General features: G+C 38.6%; 1 protein-coding gene across 1 annotated transcript; it reads right to left on the reverse strand.

The window, feature by feature from the left end:
- Nucleotides 1,281–17,202, reverse strand: SULT6B1 (sulfotransferase family 6B member 1). Its single transcript, XM_005686490.3, has 7 exons — nucleotides 16,912–17,202; nucleotides 15,323–15,435; nucleotides 12,727–12,816; nucleotides 10,445–10,571; nucleotides 6,465–6,559; nucleotides 3,654–3,810; nucleotides 1,281–1,511 (listed from the first exon to the last, which is right to left on the reverse strand). The coding sequence occupies exons 1-7, from the start codon at nucleotides 17,108–17,110 to the stop codon at nucleotides 1,381–1,383; spliced, it is 912 nt and encodes a 303-aa protein (XP_005686547.1). The 5' UTR covers nucleotides 17,111–17,202; the 3' UTR covers nucleotides 1,281–1,380.

A 19,346-nucleotide genomic window follows, 5' to 3' on the forward strand; every position in this document is an offset into this window, starting at 1 on the left:
TTGTATTTGCTTCTAAAAACGTAGTCTTTAAATCATCTTTTGACATACAGCCTTTTAATTTGTATGGAATTAATTTTTTTGAGTGATGTGCAGTAGAGGTCTGATTTTATTTCTTCTCTATCATAAGCAGTTGTCTTAGCATCAAATGTTGAAGAGTTTAGTCTGTTCCTATGATATGCAATGCCACCTCTGTCGTATTTGAACTTTCTTTACATTTGTGGGTCAGTTTGGCCACTGTATTTTATTCTGTTTGTTTTGTTTGGTTTGGTTTATTTGTCTATTCCTGCTCCAATCATATGGACTTGGGCGTTAAAACCCAAGTCTCTGTTCCTGCAGATTTCTGATTGACATCTCAAGGTCTTCTCTGATTCTTATTCACCCTAGTTCTCAGTTCTCTCTTTAGTTTTGGTCTCTGTTAAGTCCACTCACTTTATTGGAAGCTGACCAGTGCCCCTGAAGGAATTTTTATGTAGCCTTTCTTAGTGTTTTGAGGGAAGAATCTTCAGTTTACTTAATCTACCATACTGCTAGAAATAGTAGTCCTGTAATCTTTCTCAAAGCAATTTTATTTAACTTTTTTATGACTCATTCTATTCTTAACTGTGTAGAACTTAGCTTTACAGTGAAACTAGCTATAGTGTAACTATTAAGGAGATTGTTGAAAGTTGTTTTTTTTTTTTTTTCCCCCCAGAACACTTTCACTTTCTGCTTTCTCTTGCAGATCCACATGCTTACTTGAGGCTCTCTGGTAGGAAAGCCTTCATGCCAGAATAACACAACCTCTAATATTTAGCTTTAAAATAAAGCTTGTATTAAGTAGAAATATGAAGTCCCTTGAGAGTGGGCTTCCATAGAGCTTTCTGAAATGACACACACAGAGTACATGAGCAATGTGTTTTTCTTGAATCAAATTAGAATAGGATTTATTCATTTTACTTCAGGGAGAATTGGAATTAAATTTCCCACAGCAGTAAGTTCACAAAGGATCAGATCACAAGGGCTCTGATCCATAGTGAGGAAGAGAGGGATTTTTGTGAGAGGGCAAAACATTGTGATCATGATCCCTGTCTCATCTATGCACAAACAGACGTAGGTATATCTCTGATAGTATTGGCCTATGGTCTTGTGTGAATCCAGAGCATGAAAGAAGTTAAAACTCCAGGATACATCACTAAATACAGCATCCCTTTTGGATGGCTAAACTTATCTTTCTGTAAAATGTGAACAAACTTATGTTTGTGCTCAAAATTTTCATTTGTTTTCATTATTAAACATTGTTTATGTCTAAAATGTTTAATTATCATTATTGATTGATTATTATGTAATTATTGATATTTAAATTCAGTTATTATTAAGGAAAATAAGCTGAATTGACCAGAATCAAGGCTGGCAGTATGAGTTATACTTCAACTTTGTTCCCAGGGCAGTGCCAGCTAAGCACTCTTTGAATTTTTCATCCATTTCCTGGTTCTGAGTTTCACTGAACAGGTTTTTCCAATCACCAACTTCACCTACAACACACACAAAAAAATCAGTAGACTTAGACACCTGTTAGAATATTTCACCTTGATTTTACCATTTCTCCGTGCAGAGTTTCACTTTGAAATGTGAAATGGACACATGAAAAAAAATTACACAGTCTTAAAAAACTAGTGTAATTTTTCTTGTAAAGTTAGCAAGATCCACTTGGGCGTCCCCATTGGTGTGGTGTGCTGTGGTAGGTGATGTACTTTTTCAGTGTCACTAAGGGGGCCCTTCACCTCAGCGACCTCCCATCTCCACCCTTCTTCCAACACCTGGGACCAAAATACCACCTTTTTAGAATCATTTTTTTCTCTCTAAAGTCTTTTAATACTTTAAATACCCATTAAGAAGATAAATTAATATTTTTATAGCAGCTTTTGGTTAAGTCTCCAAGTGCTGAAAATTTTGCAAAAAATTATTATTTTGCCTGAGATTGAGATATATTTTTCTTACGTGATTTTAAAAGTAAAGAAGTTACTCTTTTCCTTAGACTCATTTGATGATTTGGGTTGACGTTGTTAAGCTCCTTGTTGCATAGCCATGAAATGTATATTTATAAAGCAGTTTTAATGATGTGAGGAAATGCTTACATATATGAAGGGAATAAAAAAACAAAACTCTTTACAAATGTCATCAACTATATGAAACATCACAGAATAAGGCTGGAAGAAATGTGTCAAAAAGTCAACCCTGCCTCTGGCGGGAAAAATGTGGATAATTTTTAGTACTTTTTCATATCTTTCTGTACTTTCTGAATTTTCTACATGGAATAGTGTAATATTTTAAAATTACTACTGTTAGAATTTTTTCTATTCTGAAGAGTATTTGATTAACAATATACAAAGAAAGGTTTTATTTTTCCCCTCTTCTTAAAGCTAATAAAATAAGGCATAAAAATCAGAGTTAAAGTCAGGAGGCAAACCAAAGCCAGATTTATATACAATGTTGTATTCACAGTGGATTTTTTTAAATGAGTCTTCATTTGACAAAGTATAGTAGAATCAAGTAGACCTACATTTGTATCCCGTTTCATTAATTAGCTTCGTGCGTGCATGGTAAGTTGCTTCAATCGTATCTGAATCTGTGCAACCCTATTGACTGTAGCCCACCAGGCTCCTCTGTCCATGGGATTCTCCAGGCAAGAATACTGGAGTGGGTTGCCATGCCCTCTTCCAGGGGATCTTCCTGACCCGGGGATCGAATCTGAATCTCTTAGTCTCCTGCATTGGCAGTTGGGTTCTTCACCACTAGTGCACCTAGGAAGCCCAGTTAGCTTTGTGACAAAGGATCAGTTAATATCTCTGAGTCTTGGTGCCCATATTATAAAATTAAGGATTTAATATATTTTTGCTGTAAAATTTAAGCCCAGCAAAGGGCCTACCACATGATTCATGCCTAATAAGTGATAGTTGTTATATGTGCTGCCTCTAAATCACTTTATACTTTAATTATATATGCAATAAAAAAGAAAACTGACAATCCTTGGGCTATATTATCATAAATTTGCATAAGAAATTAGAATACTTTAATGAAATTTAGTAAAATCATCAGTGCCAGAGACAACTGGTTGCCTATCCAACACTCATTTTCTCCTTCTCCTTTATTAATAAAACTTTGATTTTGATTAAGTAATAACACACCCACCTTTAAAAAAAATTACATTTTCCAGCCAACAGCACCGTGAGAAGTGACCAATGAGATGTAAGCCACTGAATGAGGCTTCCCACAAAGTTCTGTAGAGGGGGCTCACTCAGCAAATGCATGTGATTCTCTTGCCACTCCATTTTTGTTTTAATAAAATAACCCTTTAACTTTATTGTAATTCAGGAGCTCTAGCTGAACAGGGAGGCCTGGCGTGCTGCGATTCATGGGGTCGCAAAGAGTTGGACACGACTGAGCGACTGAACTGAACTGAGCTGCTCTCCTTTTATCAGCAGGTGGCAAGAGAAAGGTGGGAGGAGCTTAGTACTCTAAAAGATAGCGTGGAGTTACCAGTTCCAGCTCTGATCTATGTCAGACTTCTTGTTGAGGAAGAGACAAAGAAAATCCTGTCTTCTTCAGCATAAAGTTGTTTGAATTGCCTGTTACGTGCAGACTGATGGATGGCTCAGAAATCAAGGCAGCTTTACCTTTGCGGAACAGGAACGGGCCCACAGCACCGTGTGTTTCTTGGGATTTTGCTCGCATGGCATGGAAGGTACTTTGTGCCGAAATAGTTTGAATCTGCTCCCCAGATGGAGAGAATCCGAAGAACTCAGCGATTCGTTTTATTCCAGTGGCCAGATTCTGAAAACAAAATTTTAGAGGATAGACTTCTTTCTATGGGAATTGTGCCCCAAGCAAAGACAGGCTTCTTAGAATGTATTTTAAGCCTAATTCTCTAATTCAGCTGTCCCTTTCTATCTCTTCAAACTTACTTTGATACTTCAGTATAAATATTTGAAATTTCCCTTTACGATACTCTGTACTGATTTTAGTTTGTAGTTTCAATTTACGACTTATTGAACTATTCAGGGTATAGAGTGACAGTAAGCATTCATTAGTAGGGTAGAATTTTATCTAAGATGACATTCATTTTGTTAAAAAGCACCAGTATAAACCAGCTGAGGAAATTAATACATTTGTATGTGCTCATTCAAATTCTCTTTTCTTCTACATCCTGTTTGTAGCTAATATTTAATTCTATCAAGAATGGCTCATTTTTAGAATCATAAAAGCTAGAATGAGTCTTGGAATGTATCATTTAATACCTTTGTATCATCAACCTTCTCAACAGTATCATTGACCAATGGAGATTTAGAAATCTTCCAGAACAGTTTCTTAAACTGTATTCTACGAAACATTAATATATTTCAAGGTGCTGATAGATGTTTCATCGGGGGAAGGAGGGTTAAGGGTCGCAGTCAAATAAATGTGGAAGCTTTGGATTAGTAAAGGTAAGGTTTTGTTTGTTTGTTTGTAGAATCTGTCAATCTTTAATATGCTAGCGTGCAATCTGAATTTCCCGAAGGAGCAGGCTATCTACTACAGCAGTCCCCAAATCAGATTGAACAGGCAACCTCCTACCAACTGCAAGAAAGAATGATTAACATTTGGGACAACACTAACATCCATGAATCACAAGTTTTTTTAGGAACATTCTAGACGAGAAGGGGAAAAGACTACATTAATATGTTCTTTCATGTTATATGTATACATACCATAAAGAGAAGGGATGAATTCAATTACACTTTTTTGTTTTATGAGAATGTCAGGAGAAACTAGTGTTAAAGACCCAATTCAGTTAGAGAGCATTTGAGTCTCTTCCCCTTTAACGTGCTTTCTTCCCTGGAGCTCCAGGACTCTGGTTTCCCTCCTATGTCATTAGCTACTCCTTAGTCGCCTTTGCTGATTCCTCCCTTTTTATTCAAACTTTTCATGTTGGAGGGCTGCAAGCCTCAGTTCTTGGTCAACTTCTCTGTCCATATGCTTACATATTAGATATGTAATCTCATGACTTTAAATGTCATTTGTGGGCCAGATTTACATCTGTAGCTCAGAACTCTGTCTGCATTTGAGACTTCCAATACCCAGCTGCCTACTTGGCCTCACCATTTGGATGACTCATAACCATCTTAGCCTTCTGATGTTTAAAACCAGATCCCTGGTCTTCCCCACAATCCTGCTTCTCCTACTCCCATGGTGACAGCTCAATCCTCCCAGTTGGTTGGACCAATAATACTGGGGTCTCATTCGACTTCTGTTTGTTCTCACTACTCTTTCCCTCATCCAGTCCAGCAGCAAATCCTACTAGCTTTTCCATCAACATAAGTTCAGAATTCAACCACTTCTCTTCCCCTCCATGGCCCTTTCAGGTCTGAGCCACCATTCTTCCTTCTATTGCCTAGACTAGAGCAATAACCTCCTCATGGGTTTCCTTGGGTTCTCTTTCCTTCTCTCTAAAATATTCTCACACACCAGACAGAATGATCCTGTTAAAAACACGTCAGTTCCTATCACTCTTCTGCTCGAAATCCTACAGTGACTTCCCATTTCACTCAGAGTGAAAGGCAAAGTATTTCGGTGATCTGCCCCTCCATCTCTCCCACTCTAGTCCACCCCCTTATGCCTGTCCTCATCGGTCAGTCCCTTCTGGTCCATCCCTACAGCCAACCGCATCTGCTCCTTTCCATAATCCTTCCAGGAGCACTCCTACCTCAGGGCCTTTGCTCCAGTCTGCTCTGCCTGGAAAGCTCTTACTCTGGTTACCTACTTGGCTCACTCCCTCATCTGCCTCTGATCTTGGTTCATGTCACATGCCTTCCATGAAGTTTCCACTATCCATCCTATTTCATGCTGAGATTTGTCCAGTATCCCAACACCCCCACCCTTGGGGATTTCTAGTTTTCCTTAATCAGCTGTGCTGTTTCTTCATTCTCACATATTATATACATTAAAAATTTTTATTGTATTTATTGTTTATCATTCTGTCTCCCCACTTTCTCCAGCTAGAATGTAAGCTTCTCCCACATAGTGAACTTTAGTCTATTCACTGATAAATTACAAAGGCCTAAAACAATGCTGAACTCACTAAATATTTGTGAAGAAGCAGTTTTTAAAAATAACATTGTATGGAAAAATTAATTCAAAGCTAAAAGCATATTCAGTTAAACCTCAATAGAGACCTATTGTTTCTGCCATTCCTAATTTGGACTCTATCACAGAGGGGAAAAAAGCAGTCACTGTTAGTAGTAAGTTCCTAAGAATTATTTTATTTCTATTAAATAAACAATCTAAACACATATGCATTGTTTGTTTTTTGCCCCTAGCACCATACCACATATATGGAATATTTTTAAAAATTGAGTATAATATTTGTTCATGCAGACATTATGAATAAATGTTCTATGTTGTCATTTATAGTAAATCTTGCTATAGAATACCAATAATCATAATCTCACCTCTCTCAGGTCTTCATATAATATGAACATAACATTTTCATCATCAAGATGTTTGTTCCAATTAATTGCAAAATCAAAATAGCTTCCCCAGGAAACTAAAAATACAGGGAAAAAAATAACTTCTTAAGAAATTTTAAATAATTGAGGTTAAAATGATAGAATGAGGATAAAATGGTTAATGTGTGCCCTAAAATATAAACTATTTGTATGTGTGTATGATCAAACAAGACTATAAGATTACAAATCCCTGCTCCAAAAGAACTGACATAAATCAGTCCTGATGTCAGATTTTCTCATTTTCTTATTTTTAGGAACAGTAGCACAACTAAGCAAGTTGTAAAAATGGTTTCATAAGAACTACAAATTTTCATGAACATTTAGATGAATGAAGTAATTCAGAAATAGTGAATGGTACGTGAAAACCAACAGATATAATATCAGAAAGAAATGATGAGACATGTTATCTAGACTAGCATTGTCCAATATAAATGTCATACAAGCCACATCTGTAACTTTAAGTTTTCTAGTAGCCATGTTAAAAAAAGTAAAAAGAAGCAGGTGAAATTAATTTGAATAGTTTAATCTATTTAACCCACAGATCCCAAAATGTTATCATTTCAGCATGTAATCAGCTTAAATAATTATTAGTGAAACATTGCCCTTATTTTTTTTTAATTCTAAGGCTACAAAAGCTTGTGGGTATTTTACACTTATAAAGAACATCAATTTGATACGTTTTTTTTGCCAAAAATACTTGATGTGTATTTAGACTTCATGAAACTTACAGTTGAAAAAACAGATTCACACACTCATACCAAACTTACTTAAAAGTTTCCAGCAACTGAATTGACTGTCTTAAAATATAAATTTAAGTTAAAATAAAATTTAAAATTTAGCTCTTCACTTGCACTAGTCACATTTCAAATGCTCAGTTTCCACATGTGGCTAGGGGCTACCATATTGGACAGTGCAGATCTAGACAGCTGTGTGCCTTTGAGAAACTCCCTAAACTTCTTTGTACCTTAGTTTCCTCATCTGTAAAATGGGGTTGTTGTGAATTTTAAGTGAATTAACACATGTCAAATGCTTAAAACAGTGCCTGATTAATAATACCCACTCCAATATTAGCCAATATTAACATTATTAGTAATAATAATATTGTCATAATTATTATCATGATTTGAGCCAGGCAGTTTCTACATGTTTTGTTGTACAAAATACTGTAAATTTCCTGCCCCAAATATAGTACACTCCCTTCTTTGTTGTAAACCAAACCCTGATTAGTTTGGTCTGAGCTAGTCAGAGGGTTCTGTTTCTCACTTTCTGCCTCCCTTTGGACTCTGGTCACATGAAGTAGTCCTAGCCAGCAATCAGGAGTCTGCTGGAAGGTTTCTAGAACAATTATTCCTGTCACGGTGACCCTTCTTCGTGATCTGAAGGTGATGCTCAGAGGGACAGTGGACAACTTAAGAGAATGTTACAAAAAGCATGACAGAAGGGCCCAGGGAACCTCAGAGCTGCTGACCCAACATTACTGGTCTACTGGGTCAGTTGCTATCTCCAGATTTCTTAGTTAAATGAAGAAAATAAACCTGATCTGTTTATGCCACTGTGGTGGGGTTTTCTGCTTTTCTAAATGTTTTATTGATATGCATACATTTCATCTTTCATTGCTTTTTAAAGCAATCCAGTATGACAGGTACAATTTTATACCCGTTTTATTGATGGAGAATTAGAAACCCAGAGGAGCTAAGTAACCATTTTAAGGCTGCACAATAAGTTATGTGTTATTGACATCTTTTAATGTTAGTTTGACCCCAGAGCTAATGCAACCAAACAAAATACAATACTGTGTTACCTCTCATAGATCAGGTATTCTTATTTTCTCTTTACAACTAAGGAAATCAAAGTTTAGAGTCTTTCTCTGCCTCTATTTTCTTCTTTGTAACATGGTGATAGTAATAGTATTATCCTCATTTGGTTATTATGAAAATTTTAAAATACTGTGTGTTAGGAGCAGCATGCCAGCATGCCTGGCATGTGGTAAGTGCTCAATAAATGGTAGCTAGTTTACTCTATCTAGTGTTAATTACTAACACATAATAATAAGTGATGAAGCCCAAGCCAGGCCTTCTCATTCTGCATCCTGTACGTTTTCAGTACATTCAGCTGCCTCTCTCTGTAAGTTGACCTTAACAAGTTTACAAGGCAGAAAATCCATCCAAGTTATTAATATCAGTGCCACTTCTTATCATTGTTAATCAAACAATTAGACTAAAAGGATCAGCAACAAAGATTCCCTAAACTAGATTGTCCCAATGATGATGAGTTTCTCCACCACTGAATGTTCTCTTGTGTTGTATCAATGGAGTATATTGTTTTAGATTTGCCTTAACTGCCTCCATCTGGTCTTAGTGAGTAGTTACTAAACAAGCCAAATCTTTCCTATCCGTGCTTCATAAGCACCTTCTGTACACTTTCTTTTTCTCTCCTACACCCCAATCCCAAGACTTAATCTTTGCTAAGGACTCAGTACTGTACCCAGTGTCTATTCATATGGGCTAGTGTTGCATTCGGAGAAGGCAATGACACCCCACTCCAGTACTCTTGCCTCGAAAATCCCATGGACGGAGGAGCCTGGTAGGCTGCAGTCCATGGGGTCGCTGAGGGTCGGACACGACTGAGTGACTTCACTTTCACTTTTCACTTTCATGCCTTGGAGAAGGAAATGGCAACCCACTCCAGTGTTCTTGCCTGGAGGATCCCAGGGACGGGGGAGCCTGGTGGGCTGCCGTCTAGGGGTCGCACAGAGTCGGACACGACTGAAGCGACTTAGCAGCAGTGTTGCATTGCTGTGCTGATGCCCTTTAAATGTGGTCCTTTTGGAGGGACTTGTTAGCAACTCCCTAGTGGCTCAGACAGTAAAGCGTCTGTCTGCAATGCAGGAGATCTGGGTTCGATCCCTGGGTTGGGAAGATCCCCTGGAGAAGGAAATGGCAGCCCACTCCAGTATTCTTGCCTGGAAAATCCCATGGACAGAGGAGCCTGGTAGGCTACCGTCCATGGGGTTGCAAAGAGTCGGACACAGCTGAGCGACTTCACTTCACTAAGGTCATCTGGCATTAATTCTTCCTTGCACTATACTGTAAGCACTCAACAGAGCCACTCACTACTAAAAAGAGACATTTATTCACCTCTGGCCACTATACCCACGGAAGTAGAGTTGTTGCCACATACAAGTAACTGAGACCATTGGTAAGTGACTTAAATTTTTTATAGTTAATACTGCCTTATTCATAGTTGGTATGGTCTTAAATGAGATATGTGTATGTAATACCTAGTTTGGTAGCCAGAGCATTTGTAGGCACTTAAGAAATTATGGTTCAACATGATCTAACAAAACCTTACTTGCTTTCTGGCAAACAAGTATCGTAGGTGTGGCAGCTCATTGTCATGGTTTTCTTCTTTTTTGGCTTTTATCATTGTGCTATACAGAGACTTGTGGGAAGTGAATCTGAAATGCTTTTTGTACATGTCTATTTCAGGCCTTTTCGTCCCATGTCTGTTCTATGGCTATTTAACATTCATCCTCAACATATTGAATTGTCCAAATTATTTTGTAAAAAAGTAATGTACTGTTTGATGCCCAGAAAGCTTTATTTAAAAGTAACATTGTGGTTCCTGGATCTGCCTTAATTTATTTTTTCTTTCTTTTTTAAAGTTATTAATTTTTAAAATTGAAGTATAGTCGACTTACAATGTTGTGTTAGTTTCTGGTGTGCAGTATAGTAATTCAGTTGTATATGTAGTCTTTTTCATATCCTTTTTTGTTGTAGGTTGTTGCAATATATTGACTGTAGTTCCCTGTTCTATACAGTGGGTCCTTGCTGTTTCTTTCTTTATCCTAAAACACATTTGAATTTTTGTATTTCTGTGATCATCTGTTGAAGTCAGAAGGAACCTTTTACCAACAGCCATACCTTGTCCTTTCATGAACTGTCTGAAGAAGTCATCCCAAGACCCATAGCTTGGGATATCAGGAACATCATTGTGGAAATGGAAAAAAGATACTGCTGTGTCTTTAGGGTTTCGAAATAGCACCAATATCTGGAGAGAGAAAATTAAGTTATCTAGGTTTAGGCGTTGAACTTTGGAAAACTGAAAGTATGAGCATTGTGTCCTCTTGTATACTCCCTGATTTTGTTGAGGTAGAAAGAAAGAAAGAAGTTGAGGAACAGGAGCTGGCAGATAAGGAAGCCTGGGGAAAAGGGGGAAAGAAAGAAGAAAAAGAAGATTGATATTGTAACACTGAATTTTTGCTAACAAACTGAGACAGTAAAATGTCACATGCAGACCATGTAAAAAGGAATGAAGAGCAGGCTCACAAGAGCTGAAAAGTTAAACCACCCCAGAAGCAAAAATAACAATAATGTTAAGGACAACAAAAATAATGTTTAGAGTTTCGTGGGAGAAGATCAAAGAAGGGCAGGTTGGAGGTGTGATGGGTGATGTGGAGGAAACAGATCTTCTGAATTTCAGTGTTATGTCCGCCTTCTCTGATGAGCCACAAATTCATTTTTCTGAATGAAAAGTGTGAAATAAATGTTGTAAAGAGCAAACTGAAACCCAAGAAAACCCCCTAAATTGCAGAACACTTGGCCACCCCAAGTGGGTTTGGGCCCTCTGGCCAGATTTCCCTGTAAAGAACTGAGAATGTTGTGGAATACATTATTACTGAGCACTGTTAGTGACCTTGGCAGAATTGGAGACAGCATACAAGAGGTTCGGAGAACCGGAAACAGGCAGGTAGCAGTTCCCTTTTGGAAAGAGGAAACTGTGCCGCCTGCAAAGTACAAAATGACCTCCATTTTGGAGATGTTTTTGGAATTGACTAAATAGATGACTTGTGGCCACAGAAAAGAGCAAGTAATAACCACCAGTGGGCAACACAGGTTCTCTAAGAAAAAGTCATTTCTAATGGCAGTTTTTTCTTGGACATAGTTCTTAAATTAGTAGATTTGTTGCTTATGACTTCCTCTGCAAATGGAAGAAGGCATGCCGGCAGCAGAAACATTTAAGCACATAAAACTGATGCAAAGGAGGCTGAAAAAGTAACGTAAAACTGCCCAGAGATTTTTAATAAAACTGTCCTGACTAGACCATCATCAACATTTTAATGAGGGTTTCAGGTTAAGATATAGAAGCTCTATTTATCAAATTTGTAGATGGCTTGAAAGTTAGAGGGAGTCTGGATTCCAGAACACCTCCTCAATCTAAAGTCGTGAACTGACAGTAGTAGAGTACCACTGAATAGAGATGAACGTGCTAGTCGATGTCTTTGGTGAGATCTAAACCTCTGCCCCTAATCCAAATACAGCAGATTCTTGTCACTTGAGGGTCTTATATTTGGGGCTCTGATAACCACTCAGGAACCTCTCTGGCTCATAGCAATTTATAATTTTGCAAAGACGTAAGTTAGCATGGTGAAGGCCAGCAGGCTGGAGTGTATGGATAAAACCTCAGTATCAACTTCTTACCTTAATTGTCGTTCATCTTTTGCCCTGCCTTCTTGTGAAAGTAAAGCTTTGTTCAAAAGGCTGCTTGCTCCAAATCCAAATGCTTTATACATTACTTTAGCTCTGTGTCTTATGGAATAATCAAGGGGGAAAAAAGAATCACTGAGGTTTGTGATTCTCTTGAACTGCATTAAACTGGGAAAATTATGGATTAAAGCGGTATTTCCAATTTGGGAGATTCTCAGTATAAAGAAACACTGTTTTACAGAGCCATCCACACCTGGCAGAGGAGACAGAGCAGTCCCTTGTAATGGGAGATGTGAGTAGTCCAGACAGCCACTTGGTGGAATTCAAATACCTAACGGGGGTTAGGGGCTTCCCCGGTGGCTCAGTCGGTAAAGGATCCGTCTGCAATACAGAAGACCTGGGTTTGATACCTGGATTGGGAAGATCCCCTGCAGAAGGAAATAGCAACCCCCTCCAATATTCCTGCCTGGAAAATCCCATGGACAGTGGAGCCTGGTGGGCTACTTTATGCATATGTTTTATATCCCGGCTGAAAATACGTTTCATTTGAATGCAACTATAGCCAATATAGCTGAAGAAAAAACAACAAAGGAAACACCAAACTGCACACTTTCTTCATTAAAATTCTGTGACGAGTAGCAAACTCATCCTGTGCCTCAGCAAGCCAATATCTACACAGGAAGAACTTCACATTGAAATGCCAGTAGAGGGGGACTCACCTTGGCTCTGTTCTGGAAGATGGATCCAGGTAATTTGTCATAATGGAGATGAGTTGCCAAAATCCTTGGTGATGGAAACTGTTTCATTCTCTTGAAAATATAAACAATAAGGTTAAACCTTATGTGGGGTGTGTGTGTGTGTGTGTGTGTATGTGTTGTGTGTGTGTGTTGTGTATGTGTTGTGGGTGTGTTGTGGGTGTGTGTGTGGTGTGTGTTGTGTGTGGGGTGTGTGTGTGTGTGTGTGTGTGTGTGTGTGTGTGTGTGTGTGGTGAATCACTCCTCGGTTTAGTACCTGAAGAGCAGTCTCAGTCTCTACTATTATTCCTCTTCCACATCCTTCTCTAGATTTTCTTTATTTCTGTTTTCTTGGTGGGGGATGAGGAATGGAGAATCACAAGGAAATACGCAATTGAAAACTTCCTTTTGAACTTCCTTCTTCTGTCCTGCTTTCCATTGCCCAATCTTTTTTTTTTTTTTTTGGTCATTGTTTTTTTTTTTTTTAGAAAAATTTACCTTTTCCCACAGCCATCCCCAAATCATTTTCTTCAAGACAGCTCAAAATCTGCAATCCACTCTTTCACTTAATGTGGATCTTTTCTACATTCCAAGTCATTAACAGAAATGTTCAAGTCTTTCTATAGCTCCTCCAAATTCATTTTTAACATCTAGATCTTTTTTTTCTTAAACCAGCAAAACTCCATGCAGTCAAATATCCTAACAGAACCTGAAAGTGCAGAATCACTTAAATATCTGAGAAATATCTTATGAGAGAAATTCTTGTCAATATAAGGACTCTATGATTGATTCTTTTTGTCTTTGTAATCTACTTCTACTGATAATTTACAAAATGAAGCTCTGTTTAATCAGATAGGGTTAAGGCTTTTATTTTAAGGCTTTAGTGTATGTTCTGTGGTGGGCTAATGCTTTCAGTGTTTTTTTCCATGCTGGTCATCATTTCAAGCAATGAAATTATATTTAGATGTTGATAGCCAATGGTTCTGTGAAAAATTAGCTAGAGACCCCAGCTCAAGCAAGGGAGCAAAAACTGACTTAAAATTTTTTAAAATCAATGCTATGGGCCCAAGTGATGATTAGTAGTTATTGTTCTTGATTCCAGTTTTGGAAGTACTTTTACATTCATTCACAATAATCCTCTCAGGTAGATATTGTAACCCCCATTTTAAGGATTAACAAGCGACTTTGAGGTTTTAAGTCCTTTGTGCAAAATCACACAGATGGCAATTTTCAGATTAAGTGATAGAGTGCCATTCCCACCAAACTGCATGGCCAAAAATCTCTTTAAGACATGTGAGAAATGGTAAAGTTCCTTAAAAGGGTTAGAAAAATATCCAGTGGGAAAATGGAGGTTGATTGTAACAAAACTAGGTAAATGTATAATTATATGTTCACGAAAATGCATGATATAGCCAACTGTAAGCAATGTAAAGTCGAAATACAGATACATCTCAGGAAAAAAAAATGTATATATTTTAGAAAAATTTTCTGTATAAAGTGAATAACCATTAAATGAAGCTTATCCTCTCACACATTTCCATTTTAAAATAAAAGGCACATTGCATAGAAAACGATCTTTGTATATGAAATATGAAAGTGAAAGTCACTCAGTCGTGTCCAACTCTTCCATGGACTACATTCCATGGAGTTCTCCAGGCCAGAATACTCGAGTGGGTAACATTTCTCTTCTCCAGGGGATCTTCCCAACCCAGGGATCGAACCCACGTCTCCTACATTGCAGGAGATTCTTTACCAGCTGAGCCACAAGGGACAATTATAATGCAAAAAGTGCTTTTAAAAATACTCTAAGAGAAAAATAAACATTTCCGATAAATTATAGACATCAAAAGACTTCAAAACCCAAATCCCTGAACACCTCATTTACAATATATTTTTCTGTTACTTCGGCCCAGTCCATGGAAATAAGTTTCCTTCCAACTGGGATCCAACTTTTAAGTCTGTATTTGTCATCCTGGCAAGTGTCTCCATCTCTTTCCAGAAATTTTCTGAACGCCCTAAGTGACTTTATTTTTAGGAACTGTGTTCTGTCTGCCTGTTGGGAGTTTTGCTGGTGAGCACTTCTGGTAAGTTTTGCTGGGAATGTGGTTTCCAGTTGGATACAGTCTTCCCTTCCCACCACGTGTTTCTGGTGTGTCTAAGTGTGGAGGGGGGCTGGATGGTCCTCTCTCCTGTTCTGTCCAAGCACCAAAATCTTGAGGCAGATCCTTCCTCCCCCTTTTTCTTGTCCCTCCTGGCAGGGAGAACAACATCCTGTCTCACATCCAGGCCCTAGTTAGTTACATTGATAAGGTGAGTAATAACATGCGATAGATAATATTAATAACAGGTAGGATGACCTGTTACTACCTTCACACAAACACTAATGATTTAATCATTTGTAAGTAATAGCAATAAGGTGATTCTGTAGTAAAATGAGATAATTCCTGAAAAGTGCTGGGATTATATGATAAGCACACAATGAATTATTTAGTGTTGTATTTTCTGAACTCAAAACTAAAAATCCCCCAATTTTACTTTCTAGAATAATTTGCTCTAAGTTTCAAGGCTCTTTTGTACCAACCTGATATTTTTCTGGGTCCCCACATTCAAGAACTGGGAATTCTGGGTATTCATACTTTTGTTTAGAATCAGCAAACATTAATTCATTAACGATGTGGAGAATCCAGTTAGAACCTATAAGAAAAATCAGAGAATCGAAGCTCATTAAGGAGTCTTGATATAATAAAAGCATGTTACTTAAACATACATATCATAAAAATTAAAATCTACAATGAGAGAATTCTCTGGCCGTCCAGTCATTAGGACTCTGTGCTTCCACTCCCGGGGGCCCAGGTTTGATCGCTGGTCTGGGAACCAAGATCCTGCAAGCTATGTTACAGCCTTAAAAAAAGAAAAAAAAGAAAAGAAAACCTACAACAATTCCCTGATGTGTACAACTGTTTCTTCTGCATTCAGAATAACCTGGGCTGTGGAAAGAAGCAGAGTTTTATGGAAAAGAGCATTTACTTACTCTGGTATAAAAATCAGATTATCTTGTTTCTTAAATTTCTCCTTTAACAAAAGGCAATGCTTTTTAAAAAAATCTAGAATATCTTCTTTACAGAACAATGTTATACTATAGAAATGGTTGTTTATTGTGTATCATGTATTTTACCTTAATGAATATTTTCTACAGAAATGTGTGATTTTGATTTTTATAAAAATACAGCATCAATTAAAAAAGAGAATATGAAATGGAGTTGGCTTTAACAAACAGAGATGGAATAACAGTTAAAAATGATCAAAAGTAGGACTTTCCTGTGGTCTAGTGGTTGAGACTCCATGCGTCCACTGTAGGGGTGCAGGTATGATCCCTGGTCAGGGAACTAAGATCCTACATGCCACCCAGTGTGGCCAAAAAGAAAAAAAAAAATCAAAAGTAGATTGTATAAAATAGAATAATTTAGTTTCTTAACATTTTATCCTCCACTGATGAAGGACCACTATAAAGCTGGCTTGAGAAACAGGAGGATTGGTCTTTGATCCTGAAAAATAACCTAGTACATGGAAGGCACAGATGTTTATAGATAAGCCCATCCTTGTCTTCAGCCAAAAGTCAAGATGAACATCTTGGCTACCGTGAGTACTCCATGGAAAGTGGGCCCTGTTTCTGTTTGCTAGCCCCACCATACAGCTCCTTCTGCACTCATCATCCATCCTGTTCTTTTCACACACACCTCCTCCCTCAGACACTGCGTCACACATGGTCAGTAGTTTCAGTCATGTCTGACTCTTTGTGACCCCATGGATTGCAGCCCGCCGGGCTCCTCTGTCCGTGGGATTCTCCAAGGCGAGAATACCGGAGTGGGTTGCCAGGACCTCCTCCAGGGGATCTTTGCAACCTAGGGACTGAACCTGAGTCTCCTGCATCACAGGCGGATTCTTTACCACTGGGCCCTGGGGAAGCCCTCAGACACTGGGGTTTCTAAATCTACCAGTTCTAGTTACTGATTTCACAGGCTCTGTTCTGATTCACCATAGCTACCCACCTTTCCAGTTTCTGGCTTCATGTAGAGATGAGATAGCCTGCCCTCCTCCCACCTTCTCCTTGCACCTTCCCCATCTACTCACTCTGAAAAAGTGCCCTTGTAGAAAATTTTTGTTAGTTACCACACTTTGGATAAGATGCTAGAACTATGTCATCGCTTCTGGCTTCAAAGGCGTCCAGGGCTTTGAAAGTCTCTGAGGTGCACATGGTGACTGGGTAAGGAATCCCCTGATAGGTGAAAAGCAAGTGAGACAGTACAGTTTCTTTTGATTTTTCCAAAGCTTCATCAATGTAGTCAATAAATTTGGCATTAGCAGTCATTCTGGCTCCTTGCTGGAGAACTTGCTCTGTGGTTGTCCGGGGCAGTGGAGGCTTTTAATGGGGGTTTTCAAGAGGTGGAATAAAGGGCTCCTCCCATTCACATGAGAAAGAAATACTTAATTCTCACCCACCTCCACCCCTGGCTTTTGCATACCCACCTCTGACAAAAGGCACGCTGCAGGTGCAAAACAGGCTGAGGATCGGGGAATATTACCCAATGAGTGGATTATATTACCATTATAGGCAACCCTCCCAAGGAAAGAGTAGATTTTCTTAATAGACAATAATAGATATTGAATGTCTAACACATAGTTATTTAATTCAATCAGGTATAAAATTTTAATATTAGCAAAACAATTTATGGAGGAAACCTCTCTCCTTGGTTGATAGATTTACACATACATGTCCATGGTGTGAAGTGAAGTGAAAGTGAAAGTTGCTCAGTTGTGTCCGACTCTCCATGAATTCTCCAGGCCAGAAGACTGGCGTGAGTAGCCTTTCCCGTCTCCAGGGGATCTTCCCAATCCCGGGATCGAACCCAGGTCTCCCACATTGCAGGAGGATTCTTTACCAGCTGAACCACAAGGGAAGCCCAAAAATACTGGAGTGGGTAGCCTATCCCTTCTCCAGTGGATCTTCCCAACCCAGGAATCCAACCAGGGTCTTCTGCATTGCAAGTGGATTCTTTACCAACTGAGCTATCAGGGAAGCCCCCATGGTGTGATGCAGGGTGTAAAATTTTTCCCTTTTTCCCATCTAGGTTCTTTGCCTGGTCTAATAATTAAATTGATGTAAGACCGATCAACAGGAGAAAAAACAAACAGAATTACGTACTTAATGGGTGTTCCATTATAATACGCAGATTCAAAAGGCCATCAGGTAATTGAAGTTTAAATAACATCCTGATTATTAACAGGGGTTTAAGAAAGGAGTAGGGGTTTGAGGATACAAAGGGAGGAAAGCCACTCACAGGAAGGCAGAGGAGATGTTTGGAAAACTGGGGTTGCCTGTTCTGCAGATGAGTTTTTTGGATACAAATATATCCCTGGTAACAGGTATCTTCCTGGTACAGCCCTTCTTTCCAATGTAAATTTAGGTAATTAAAGGGGGAGGTAAAGAGCTTTTCCTTAATTGGCTGGGTTTTTTAATTGCCTTTAGTTCAAAATTATCCTCATGCCAACGTGGCATATTGTAAGATGGCAAAACCTGGTCTCCTTCAGTGACAAGGAAGTGATGGAATTGCCCAGTGATTTAGTGGGGAGGAAAGAGGCACCCAACTCGAATCTACCACTTCCCGCCTCAGCAGACTTGGAAGACTACAGACCTGAGTTTGAATCTCAGTTCTACCACTTACTTGTGTTTGTTTATTTTGTTTCATTGAAGTACTGTTGATTTACAGTGTTGTATTAGTTTCAAGTATACAGTAAAGTGATTCAGTTCTTTTTTTCAGATTCTTGTCCATCCTAAGTTATTACAAGATACTGAATATAGTTCTCTGTGCTATACAGGGTGCTTGTTTATTTTGTGTATAGTATGTATATATTAATCCCAAACTCTTAATTTATCCCTCTCTCCTCCCCCTTTCCCTTTGGTAACCATAAGTTTTTTTTTTTTAATTATATATTTATTTAGCTGTGCTGGTCTTAGCTGTGGAATGTGAGATCTAGTTTCCCCCTGGATTGGGAATGCCAAGTCGTAGCCACTGGACCACCAGGGAAGCCCCCCTAAATTTGTTTTTCTATATCTGTGAAATTCTTTCTGTTTTGTAAATAAGTTCATTCATTTACAAATACGCTGTAAATAAGTATCATTTTCTTAGATTCCACATGCAAGTGATATCATATGATATTTGTCTTTGATTTGCTTCACTTATTATGATAATCCCTGGGGCCATCAGTGTTGCTGCAGACAGCAATATCTCATTCTTTTATGGCTGAGTCGCATTCTATTAAATATACACCACATCTTCATCCATTCACCTGTCAGTAGGCAGTTTGCTTCCACATCTTGGCTATTGTAAGCAGTCCTACTATGAACTTTGGGGTGCACTTATCTTTTCCAGTTAGAGTTTTCCTTCCTCCCAGGCATATGCCCAGGAGTGAGGCTGCTGGATCGTATGGGAGCTCTGTTCCTGTGTCTTTAAGGAAACTCCGCCCTGTTCTCTGTAGTTGCTGCGCCCGCTGTCCCCACAGTGTAGGAGGCTTTTCTCGTCTCCACACCCTCCCCAGCATTTGTA

Source organism: Capra hircus, chromosome 11 (genome assembly GCF_001704415.2).
Source record: "Capra hircus breed San Clemente chromosome 11, ASM170441v1, whole genome shotgun sequence".
Taxonomy (NCBI): Eukaryota; Metazoa; Chordata; class Mammalia; order Artiodactyla; family Bovidae; genus Capra; species Capra hircus.

Bases quoted from the DNA above. Each gene is read 5' to 3' on its own strand.
- SULT6B1 (XM_005686490.3), bottom strand. From the start codon at position 17,110: ATGACTGCTAATGCCAAATTTATTGACTACATTGATGAAGCTTTGGAA. The intron at 12,817-15,322 runs GTTGGTACAAAA...TATATTTTCAAG, and splicing joins GGGACCCAGAAAAATATCAG to AGAATGAAACAGTTTCCATC. The intron at 1,512-3,653 runs GTAAAGCTGCCT...TGTGTGTTGTAG, and splicing joins CCCGTTCCTGTTCCGCAAAG to GTGAAGTTGGTGATTGGAAA.